The sequence below is a fragment of the Triticum aestivum genome, unplaced genomic scaffold (assembly GCF_018294505.1).
Source record: "Triticum aestivum cultivar Chinese Spring unplaced genomic scaffold, IWGSC CS RefSeq v2.1 scaffold29199, whole genome shotgun sequence".
Taxonomy (NCBI): Eukaryota; Viridiplantae; Streptophyta; class Magnoliopsida; order Poales; family Poaceae; genus Triticum; species Triticum aestivum.
The window spans coordinates 16,191-28,036 of record NW_025225352.1 but is presented as its reverse complement, the minus strand read 5'-3'; the positions used below and the strand labels follow the sequence as shown (position 1 = coordinate 28,036).

The window sequence follows — 11,846 nt, the reverse complement described above, 5'->3', positions numbered from 1 at the left end:
GGGGGATGAGCGGCGCAGCCTACAGGGACCGGGGATTCGGCGGCGCCGCGGAGATGGACCGGAAGCGCATCAAGGAGGCGCTCGAGAAGCACACGGAGAGGCCGTCCCCGTCCACCTCCAGGGGGGCGTCCAGGGAGAAGGAGCTGCTCGCCGCCGGCAAGATAACCACTCAGATCGGCAAGGTCCCCAAGGTCTCCGACGTCGGTGAGGATCCAGCCGTTCGCCCGGCCTCTGTTTCTTGTTTTTTGTGGTGCTCCGCATTGCCTGCTTTTGCCAGTACGACGCGGCTCCTGTTGTTCTAGCGGTAGAGGAAATCACATGGTGCACTGTCATTGCATGCCTGTGGGAAGCGACTTGCGTCGTTCCCCGTGTTTGCAGTGAGACGCGGGGAAACTGGAAGTTCACTGCATTGCGTGGAGCTGAGGAATCGATTCCGTATTGCTCTGTTTACTTTATGTCTGACGTCCATGCTTCATGTGCCTATCATCAGTAAGTATCATGCTGCATGGGGGAAAGAAACAGAGGATAGTACGCGAAACAAAGTAGGGTTTCTGAAGATGGAATGGCAGAGATGGCTTGAAGACTGTCGAGGAATAAAGCCTTGATTTCGTTTCGCCTGGCTAGCATTTTTTGCTACTGGATTACGTGATTTTCTGGTAGAGAATTTTTGATTCTTTTCTGGTATTGGTTTGCTACAAGTTATCTCAGTCATCTTTTCGTGGCTGATTGTCTGTTAGGCCAGTAGGGCTCTCAAGCTTCAGTCTTTTATCTTTTAGACTATGGAATGGTATTTAAGGCAAATGCAACATTTGCTGCAGGATGATTTTGGGTATAGAAGCTCGATGTGATTCACTCGTTTATGATGCTTTCCTTCGGCAGGAAAGATGCTCCATGGGGAGTAAAGTATTTTCCTAGTGTAATGCTGTAGATTGACCAGGGATTTCCACTAATGATTTTTTGGGCCAAACCACTTTGTTTGCTTCTTTCTCCAACCAGGACACACGTTTAACCAAACATACCAACATTTATTGCCGAACCTATTTAAGTACTCTCTCCGTTCCAAAATAAGTGTCATGGTTTTAGTTCAAATTTGGAGTGTTTTGAACTAAAACCATGACACTCCAAATTTGAACTAAAACCATGACACTTATTTTGGGACAGAGGGAGTATTAACTGAGCATACTTCAGCCAATTTAACCGCTTGTTTTGTAAGATTGCAAATCAGTTAGTTTCAATAATGATTTTTGGCCAATCACATTATTTACTTGTTTCTCCATCCTGGACACATGTTTAACCAAAATTACCAAGTGTTGTCGCTGAACCTAATTAATAAGTGGGGAAACATTAACAAAGGTTGACTAATTCTAACTTCATGGGAAAAAATTGGACAATTGGGATATGCACTGGATCGAACCCGGGATCACTTGCTTTAGGAAGGGCACCTGAGGCTCTTGGCCAGTAGGAGACATTGGAGCTCTTTGCGGTTTTTTTATTTTTGTTAACACTCTTATATGTAGCCACATGAGTTGAAACATGCACACATGGAAAGAGGTTAGAATCGGTATCTACAAGGAGATTGGTTGGTTCGAGTCAGCTTCTCGGGTTTTAGTTTGCTTACTTCTTTATGTAGCCATGGGTGGAATCATACACATATCGAAAGAGGGTAGTATCAAGACAAAAGATGCACATCAAAATACCATCTAAAAATGATATTTATTTGCTCTAGAAGAAGTTACGGTAGCAGCAGATCGAACCCAAGATCATGTGCTGCATGATCAGTATCTTACCCATTCCACTAACACTAGTAATTGTGCCACAACACCCGGATCGCTGTAGTAACTGCCTATATGGCGATCGCTGCCGAAAAAGTCGCTCTAGCAGAGTTGCCATTCCAGCCTCGGCCTGCATAATTTTTAGAGGCCGCTCCAAATCGAGCCCGTGAGCCTCTATATTTGGAGGCTGGGGCGCTGATATGGGGTGGCCTCCAAACGCAACCGCCCGTGCGGGAGGTGAGTTTCAGCCTATTTCTCCCCCACGCTCGGCCCTGCTAATGGCGCATCTGCTTTTCCATCGGTAAGTGCGCCACTCTTCCATAATCTTCCCCCCGTGCTCGGCCCTTCGCCGACACCACTCCTCACATATCTTCCCCGTAGCCGCCACACTCACCCCCCATTGGCCATGTCAGGGTGGCCGAGCCCGCCTCGCGGACCTTTCCCAGCGAGACCAAAGAGGACCGCACTGGGAGGAAGTTATGGGAGAGGGTGGGGCACTACTCCGAGTCTGTCGAGTTGGACGCTCTCCATAAGGCTGAATCAGCCATCGGCTCAGAGCGCCTCCCTGCTGCCAACCGCTACCTTGCCCGCATGATGATGGCGGCCACGGCTGGAAGGGACGCCGCGCTCATGGAGGGCGACACAAGGACACACAAGCGTTCATCAACCGCCTGACCATGGAAGTGGAAGCAGCTGAAGCATCGAGGTCACTTTCAAACGAAGGAAGAGGCCGAACTAGTTGAAATTGTCGTAGAAATCCTTGTTGAAATCGTTTAGATATCTTTGTTGAAATCCAAGTAAAAATCCTTGTTGAAATCAAGTTCGAAACTTCTTCCATTGTTGTTTGATGAGATGGGGAAGAAAGAGGTCTTGTTAGCCCAATGACAAACCGATTGTGCCCAGAGATACCTCTCCGATACACGGAGTGACAAATCCTAATCTCGATCTATGCCAACTCAACAAACACCATCGGAGACACTTTTATGGCGATTATGTGTTTGCGCAAAGGCTCGCCAGCCTCCAAAACATTATGGAGTGTGCTCCATATGCAATATGATGACTCTACTTGGTGACTCTGCTAGAGTTGCTCTTACCTTTTCTGTTTGAACTGGCCAGTTCTGTTTAATCATGTGTTATTTGACGATTGAACACATTAGCCTTGCCCCAGATACCCTTAGGGTTATCTAACACTATGAATTCAAATTTATGTGGAGTAACTCAATAAGAAATATTTTTTCTCTTTGCTTTATCGCTATAGTGATGTTCTTTGTGTTTTTTAATCTGTAGAATATCATGTGTTTTTACTTTTGTGAGCCACATGGATTTTTTTTGTAGTGTTCGGCAGGACGTTGCTTTACTGGAATAGTTGTGATTACTAGCACACAATGCTCGTGCGTTGCTATGAAACTATAAAATGTTAGGAGTTAGGTCACTGGCTTAGAAAGTTGTTAAAATACATTGGTGTCCTGCGGCCTTTGCGTGCGGTTCACGGTTAAAAAGAGAGAAAATACAACGAAAGATCATGCAACATGAATTGGAGAATCTTAAGTGGTCACAGTAATTCCTTTGCAAGACATAATAACATTCGAATAGGCATTAGTAAGTTGTCTGCACAAGATCATGGATCGGGTAGGAAGACAAGGTCTATCGTTGCTTTGGAATCACAGTTTGTTCAGTCTCTAGTTCTGTGATACAGAACTGGAAGAACTTGGTTGGGACGAGATCATGGATTACGAGTCGAACGACTAGCCTAGACTAGTCGCTCGACTAGTCTACGAGTCGCACTCCAGCTGTCGACTCCTTTTCTCGTGTAGACTACAAATACGAGTCGAGCCGTAGGACTAATCGACGACTAGTCTGACTAGTCGTGCATCTTGAGTCGTTCGACTCAAAAAAAAATCCAGGCTTGCTCCAGAGAGAGCTGCCTCAGCTGGGACGAGGCGCCGCCAGCACCCATTGGCCTGCCACTGACGCCGCCACCCACCGCTGGGACGGCGGATGGCGCAGCCAAGTGCGGCAGCCGGCCGGAGCTCGTGCTCAGGCGGCGGCCATGGCCGTGACCCGTAGGCGCGCGCGGCCTTGAGACGAGAGAGGAGGAAGAGAGAGAGAGGGGAGAGGAAAGGAGGAGGCATGGCGGTGGTCGGCGGGCTCGCCGGCGGGAGCGGCTGAGGCCGGCGGAAGGCGGCAGGAGGCGCGGGTCGCGTGCGCGCGTGCTCTGTGCGTGATGGCGCTGGCGGCGGCGATTGGGTAGATCGAGAGCTAGGGTTCCAGTGGTTGGGGGACTAAGTAGGCTGGCCACTTGGGCCAAATGGGCCAGCTGGTGGGTGGGGGGCGTGCTGCACGGTGCTGAGCTGGGCTGGGCCTGACAAGTGTTGACTAGCACTGCTGGTTTTATTATGTATATACTGTAATGTGCTGTACAGTTTACTACATACTACTACGTACTACTACTAGGTATTAGTAGTTGAGTACTACAGTACTATGTCGACTAGTCTCGCACTAGTCTAAGACTAGTCCGATTAGTCTATGAGTCTCAACCTCGGAACGACTCGTCGACTCGTAATCCTTGGACGAGATGGGACGAGAAACGGAAAATAAGAGCATAAGTTTGAGTCACATTTCTACATTTGTTATTTGTGTCTTCTACTACCTCTGTAACTTAATATAAGACGCTTTTTGACACTGACAGTGTAAAAAAATGTCTTATATTTAGTTACGGAGGGAGTATATGTGTTGGTCTCACCTGAAATTAGTAGTGTACTTGTTTGTATTTGTTATAGGTCTCACATGTTAGTAAAAGTACATTTGTTTATTTTTGTCTCTTGAAGGTTGTTAGTCCATACATGTGGATAGCGGTGCATTTGTTTATTGATGAAGGTTGTTGGTTCCACGTGTGAACTCACCACCAACTCCAATCTTTATAAGTAGGAAAAGATAAATAAAATCATTTTTTACTATCTAGATTCCTCTAACCTTCTTATTTTGGCACTGCAGAGGAATTTGAAACTGATAGTGAAGATTCTGATGTTAGTGGTTCTGAAGGAGAGGACACATCTTGGATTTCATGGTTCTGTAGCTTGCGAGGCAACGAATTCTTCTGTGAGATTGATGATGATTATATACAGGATGATTTCAATCTCTGTGGCCTAAGCAGTCAGGTGCCATATTATGATTATGCACTTGATCTCATCCTAGACATCGAGTCTTCTAATGGTGAGATTGTTTCTTCTTAAGAAGCTACTTTTTTTACTGTAAATACTCCCTCCGTCCCAAAATTCTTGTCTTAGATTTGTCTAAATACGGATGTATCAAGTCATGTTTTAGTATTAGATACATCCGTATCTAGACTAATCTAAGACAAGAATTTTGGGACGGAGGGAGTACTAAATACACCAGTAACAGTGTAATACAATTGACATGTTATTTCTGTTTGGATTTTTTCCCCACTTTTCAACCTTGAACTCTAAAAGCGCTTGAAATGCAACCTTGAACTATTGAAACTGTCCACTTAAAGCTCAAGCGGTTTCACAGGCGGTGGTTTTGACTGATGTGGAAGCTACGCAGATGCAGCCTCAATGTCACGTCGCTGCATGCCATCAAATTCTATTTTTTTATCTGTTTGTACAATTCTGGCATATCTTTTTGTGAAAGTTTTTAATCCGGATGGTATAGCTTGTTTTAGAGTTGCTTGTGTTTTTAGTGTTTGTTCATGGTGGTGACATGCCAATGGATGACACGCGGCATCCATGTTACCAATTTTTTCTTTCTGAAACCGTCCAAGGGTGAAAGTGGGCTATTTCAGTAATTTGCGGCAGCGATTCAAACGGTTTTAGAGTTCAGGTTGAAAACTGAACTTTCTCCAAGTTTAGGGTTAAAAATTGGACTTTTTTCCTTTCTGAATCTTATCATCTATTATTTGTATTTTCAGATCACCTACTTATTTTTTTTTTTGGTAACATCTTTGTTTATGTCCATCAATTTCATTTCATAAAGAATCAAAATTCCAGCAACCTGTGTATATTCATCCTGCACTCTGGTATCCACAGAAGGTACTGTTCAGGTTTACTATTGAATTCATCTAAGCGGGGCCATTTTTGTACAGGTGATGTATTCACTGAGGAGCAAAATGAATTAATCGAGTCATCTGCAGAGATGCTGTATGGTTTAATTCATGCACGGTACATCTTAACCAGCAAGGGTCTAGCTGCAATGGTAATGCATGTTTTAATCCTATGCATCAAGATACAATTCTTTCGTACCAGAGTACTGAATTACTACATTTCATTTGTTGCAGTTAGAAAAGTTCAAGAACTATGATTTTGGCAGATGCCCTCGTGTATACTGCTGTGGTCAACCCTGTCTTCCAGCAGGGCAATCAGACATTCCTAGGTCAAGCACAGTGAAGGTGTTTTGTCCAAAATGTGAAGATTTACACTATCCAAGGTCCAAGTACCAAGGCAGTATCCTTTGGATTTTTCACTCTGCCCAAATTATTAGTACTCCCTCCGATCCGAATTAATTGACGCAGACTCGTCAATTAACTCTGATCGGAGGGAGTATAATATACTAACATATCCATCCATCGTAAGAGCATTAACTTGTGTGGTCCATGAAACAAGGTCTTCACAAATTATGATTTCTTATGTAACTTCTGATGCTGTTTCGTCTGTCCACTTGTGGTAAGATTCTTGTGTGTCCCATCCCATGCGGTTTCTTATCAAATTGTCATCTCCACATATGTAAAGTCTGAAACTACTGAAATATATAGCCCTATAATAGTGAAATGCCGTTATGGTTTGTCCATCACAACAGTACAGTGATATAACCGTATAGAAAAAGGTTTAGGTAGTAATTTGTGGTCCACACTAAACATGATTCAACTTTACTCCATCCTGCATTTTGGACCTTTTGGTAGTTTGTGTTACATATTCATACATGTGTTTGGTGGTTACGGTTATACTAGAACCAAATATTGTACCGCTGTTGCATCCTTGACTCAGCCAAGACATTGATGGAGCATACTTTGGTACGACATTCCCTCATCTCTTCTTGATGACATACCCACACCTGAAACCACAGAAGCCATCACAGCAATACGTCCCAAGGGTTTTTGGCTTCAAACTTCACAAGCAGTCATGACGAACTTTTACCAGCGGGCGCTATTTGTTTTTACCTAGTGTTAGAGATGGAACACCTTGGCCTGAAAATGTTGTGGCCTCTTGATTCGAGTACTCGCGAGCTCGAATCTTGCTGTAAACTGCTGAGCAACTGTATCTGTTTTGTTGTATGACTCTTGTGTAATCTAGGTTTCCTCACTTGATCAATCTATGCACATTTGCATGTTAGCAGGGTGTTTTTCTGTGTCCGAATCGGATACATCTAGATCACACCCTAGCAAGTTAGTTTCCTATGTTATTGTGCTATTATTCTCTAGAGTTTTCTGTTCTCCTGCCTTCTCGTCTAGTAAGGCTTTGTTCGGAATCCCTCCTCACCGCTCCGACTCCGTGGAGTCGTGGAGCTCAGTTTTAGCAGCTCCGTGAAAATGAGCTAGCACCTGGTCCGCTCCGGAGCGGAGTGGAGGGAGCGGAGAGGAGCCGAACGCGGCCTAAGACACTTCAATCTTCATCGCGTATTTGTGTTTGACATTGCCTCCCAGGTTTTGTTTTATGGTATGCGCAAGAGTTTTCCTGTGAGTGAGTATATTGCTGGAGCTTAACGATAGAAAAGTATACACAAATTGTAAAGTAATTTCCTCGTAGTATTTTTAATGTGCAGAGAACAATGTACTCCCTCCAGTCAGCGACAAGAGGGAGTAGTCTTTCCCTGCAAATAGAAAGAAAGAAAAATGGTACTGTAGGAGATTTAGTTCTTTCGCCTGCAAATAGAAAGAAAGAAAATGGTACTTTAGGAGAGTTTACGTGTTATTATAATATATATTTAAAAAATAGGTCAGAGCCGTGCCTGATGTTGGATCAAGATGGTGATGAGCCAACATGTTGGCCCATTTTCTCCATGATTAGTTGAAGCAAAGTAGCAAACACACGGTATCATTGTCATACTAAAACCCAGGACCAATTGTCTATTCTGATTCATGATACTTGGATGCCTTACATTAAATAATCCTGTGGCACACGTAGGATGCTATCCATCATGCCATGGATGTGGATAAGCATGGCGATGTAGCCTGCTCATCAACATCACAGCACCACGACGAACACGTCCTTTTTTGACCCGGTGACGCCTCAATTCTCAACAAATTATCATTCTCATAATATTATTATCAACTCACATGTTCATCCTGAATCATCGAATGGAATATTCCTAAGAGATGACTCTGTCCTCAACTCAACTCACGAGTGTGCCGATTCGCAAAATAAGTTTGTCTGGGTCAATATAAGCTCGTACACACACGCACAAAAAATAATCTTGGACCCTAATAAGTGCCACATGTGTGGCACAGAAACATGTCAACTTCGAACGTTTTTATGGCAAATTTAGTGACGCAGAGGATGGCAAGTTTAGTTGTCAAGCACGGCAACTTCCTTTTTGGACGACAAGTTTCAGTTTTTTTATGGGTTTGTTTTTTCTTTTCGGATGATAACTTTTGTTGTAAAAAACGCCAGGACGGGATTGCTTCGTGCGACATGTATGATACTTATCATTTGGAAAAATCTTTACCGATTCACCCAACTTAGCTTAAGCTCAGCCAGTGCATACACCACACAACTAAACTTAGAAACGATCTTCTCTTGAGCTTGCAGCTCCAACCACTGGTGCAGCCATGTACTGTGGCACTAAACTTAGGAACGACGACCTCGTTGTGAGCTCGTCGCAGCACTTGGACCACCACAGCCGCGTGGTACTGCGCACTGCTAAACTTGGAAACAACACTCAATAGCTTTGCCCGGGCCACCGCGAGTGTGTGGCACTGTCGCCGCTAAACTTAGGAAGCTCGTAACTTCAGCCACCAAAACCATGTGTACCCCGCCCCTAAACTTAGAAGTGGTGCTCGTAGCTTCACTCGTCGCATGCCGCTCACTTGTAACTTGAAGCACCGTGGCCACGTGTGCTGCGTCGCTAAACTTAGAAACTATCTTGTCGTGAGCTCCTAACTTCAGCCAGCTCAACCATGTACTAGAGCACACCACGAGGACCACGGTCAGACGCAGAGGTAGGATGATAGATACTACTCCCTCTATAAACTAATATAAGAACGTTTAGATCATTAAGTTTATGAAGGAAGTACAAAGCACTTCCACAAAGCCTACATGTCTTTTCGAAAAATCAAACTATGCAAACTTTGATCGAGCTTATAAAGAGATAAAAAATAATCTACAAATAGAACACCAGATGCATATGGTTAGATGTATCGTGAGATATATTTTCATATCGTGTATCTTTTTTATATTGTAGATATCGATATTTTCTCTATAAACCTAGTCAAAGTTTGCTAAGTCTGATTTTTAGAAAAAATCTATACATACTACTAGTACACCGTAGGACCGAGGGAGTAATAAACTGGTCGACCAAAATGGCCGAGGGCTCACTTTTGCAGGGAAAAATTGTAATTGTGGCCTGCTGAAGGCAAACCCATCCATTCCCCCTTGTTTTCCTTGCACACACACATGACAAGCCAGATCCAGGCAGGGCGAAGGCACACGGAAATGGGAGCCCTCCAACGTGCTGCCCCTTTGCGCCTGCCACTTTACATCCTTGGGTTCCATGTGCAGGCAGACAAACCTGCAATTTTCGAACCTAACAAGCACTACTATACGAGAGAGTGAGAGAGAGTTGCCACAACGAGTAAAAGTGTGAGTTTGCTAGCTACTCCTTCCGTCCCGTCCCATAATATAAGAGCGTTTTGACACTAGTAGTGTTAAAAACGCTTTTATATTATGAGACGGAGGAAGTAAATGCATGCATCCCATCCCATGCTAAGTCGATGTGATGTGGTAGGCTGGTAGCCCGTGTGTCGCAAGTGTTTCTTAGTTTTTTTTCGTTGGTGAGAAAAGTGGACCAGTATTATTTAGCTTCTTTGTCTTCTATGCAATTCATGCATAAGAAACTTCACACCTACGACGTGTGCATTCTCCTCATGTTTTTTAAATACGTTACTTTCAATGTACTAGTACTGTTCGGCTTCATTTTGTATTCTCAATCATTTCAATTCGATTGGGTTTGTGAGCAAAGGACAAACGCTGCATGCATCAGCAAAAAGGAATCCTGACAAGACTATCAGTGCCTAACAAGTATTACAAGACAGTTCTGTCCTAAAAAATATACTCCCTCCATGCAAGACCTTTTTTTTGACACTATACTAGTTTCAAAAGGCGTCTTACATTATGAAACGGATGGAGTACTAGATAATTTCCCGTGCATTGCAATGGAAAAATAAACATCATGTTAGGTTAGCCCGTGAATTACCCGCCCATATTAATTTGATTGGTAAAATATATAATTTTATTTAGTACTATTAAACAATTGTTTAATAAGCATTTATTGGCTTTTCAAGAAAAACAAAATTTTATTTGGTGAAACAAGATGTGGAGCAGTTGAGTTGAAAAAAGATACAAACAAAGAGAGGGTGGGCATATGCCAGGTTGGACGAAGGATGAGCGAAGAAACATATGTCTTTTCAAGTAGAAGAGTGAAACACGAAGACAAAACTAAACAAAATTAAAAAAGAGAGCCATTTCGCAACTCATCTTATTGGGCAACATCGAATAACCCGAACCGATTAGCGACTACCAAGGAAATATAACCAAAAGAGCTAAAGCTGAAACCAAATTTGGATTTAGAGAATTTAAAATTGCCTTGCAAAAGCTATTAAACAAGCAAGCATTACTATTGACGGTTTCCGTTTGTACAAATTATAATTCATATTGAATGTTGTTTACTTAAGCACTTCAAGAGTATCTTTTCCTTTCCACCAAAAAAAATAACACTTTGGCAAATTGTTTAAAGCACATGAATTTTAGAAGGAAGAGAAACACACACACACATGCAGACGTGGTCTAAGGGCCCGTTTGAACAACAAAACTTCAAATACAATATTGCAATTTCATCCCATGTTGGAATACATAACTGAAATTATGTTTAATTACTCAAAGAACAAATATAGCAATCTTCCACGATGCTATTCTCGATAGACTTTTTCTTTGAAATACCGTACGGAGAACATTACCACAAACTGCAAAGCCTATAAAAAAAAAGAACACAAACATAGAAAGATAAATAAGGAAAACAATAGTAGAGATTCCTTTGAACCGAATCAAGGGGACCATTCCTCGAAAAAATAAAATAAAAATCCAAAGAGACCAAACTGTTTATTTCGGGTTAGAATCTGTTTTAATTCACTCGATGTTAGGGCCTATTCGATTTGCATGATTTATAAAGCGCAGGAATAAAAGAAACATGAGAATGGAGTTGCATGTCATCTTCGACAGTACATGATTAATATGGGTGCTTGATTGTGCGCAAGAAAACGTATAATTAATCATATGAGGTTAGAGCTGATGAAAATCTCTGTACAATAAGTAGTACAAATGAATTCTAAGGTAAATTTTATACGAATTTGTAATCCTACGAATTGAACAAACGACGGGAGAAAAAAATCTAAGTATTAAAATCGTCCAAAGTCCGTTTAGGATTCCTTTGAATCAAAGACACCCTCACGGTTAAAAAAATTCATGAACCATAGATGCCTTAATTATCACACTGAAGTTGTTTGCATTAATTACACTAATCACCCGTTGCACGGGGAAGAATGAAGGAAGGAAGGAAGGAAGGAGGAGGAGAAAACCAGCGAGAAGACAGGGAGCAAGAGGGAAAAGACCCGAAAAAACTGGTGCTGAAAAGCGAGGAGAAAAGCGTAGAGAAGGCGGCAGCCCCCCTTCCCCTCCCATCGTCCCCCCGCCCATGTCGACACCTCCTCCTCCGGCCACCACCACCTCCCCGCCCTCCTCCCCCAATTCCAATCCCAATCCCAAATCCGATCCCAATCCCAGCCCCAGCCCCAACTAGATGCACCACCACCACCTCCCCGTCGCCGCCGCCGCCGCCGCGCCGGACGCG

At 43.2% G+C, this 11,846-nt stretch overlaps 1 protein-coding gene across 1 annotated transcript; it reads left to right on the top strand.

The window, feature by feature from the left end:
- The first annotated feature begins 5 nt into the window (after positions 1 to 5).
- Positions 6 to 7,117, top strand: LOC123172147 (putative casein kinase II subunit beta-4). The gene is made up of 5 exons (XM_044589167.1): positions 6 to 204; positions 4,767 to 4,985; positions 5,875 to 5,984; positions 6,067 to 6,232; positions 6,778 to 7,117. Exons 1-5 carry the CDS (start codon positions 6 to 8, stop codon positions 6,909 to 6,911), a joined length of 828 nt encoding a protein of 275 aa, XP_044445102.1. The 3' UTR covers positions 6,912 to 7,117.
- The last annotated feature ends 4,729 nt before the right edge of the window (positions 7,118 to 11,846 follow it).

What these genes read in the sequence shown, in the direction of transcription:
- LOC123172147 (XM_044589167.1), top strand. Translation starts at nt 6, where the DNA reads ATGAGCGGCGCAGCCTACAGGGACCGGGGATTCGGCGGCGCCGCGGAG. An exon ending in GCAAGGGTCTAGCTGCAATG is followed by an intron (nt 5,985 to 6,066) that starts GTAATGCATGTT and finishes CATTTGTTGCAG; the next exon opens with TTAGAAAAGTTCAAGAACTA. An exon ending in AAGGTCCAAGTACCAAGGCA is followed by an intron (nt 6,233 to 6,777) that starts GTATCCTTTGGA and finishes GACTCAGCCAAG; the next exon opens with ACATTGATGGAGCATACTTT.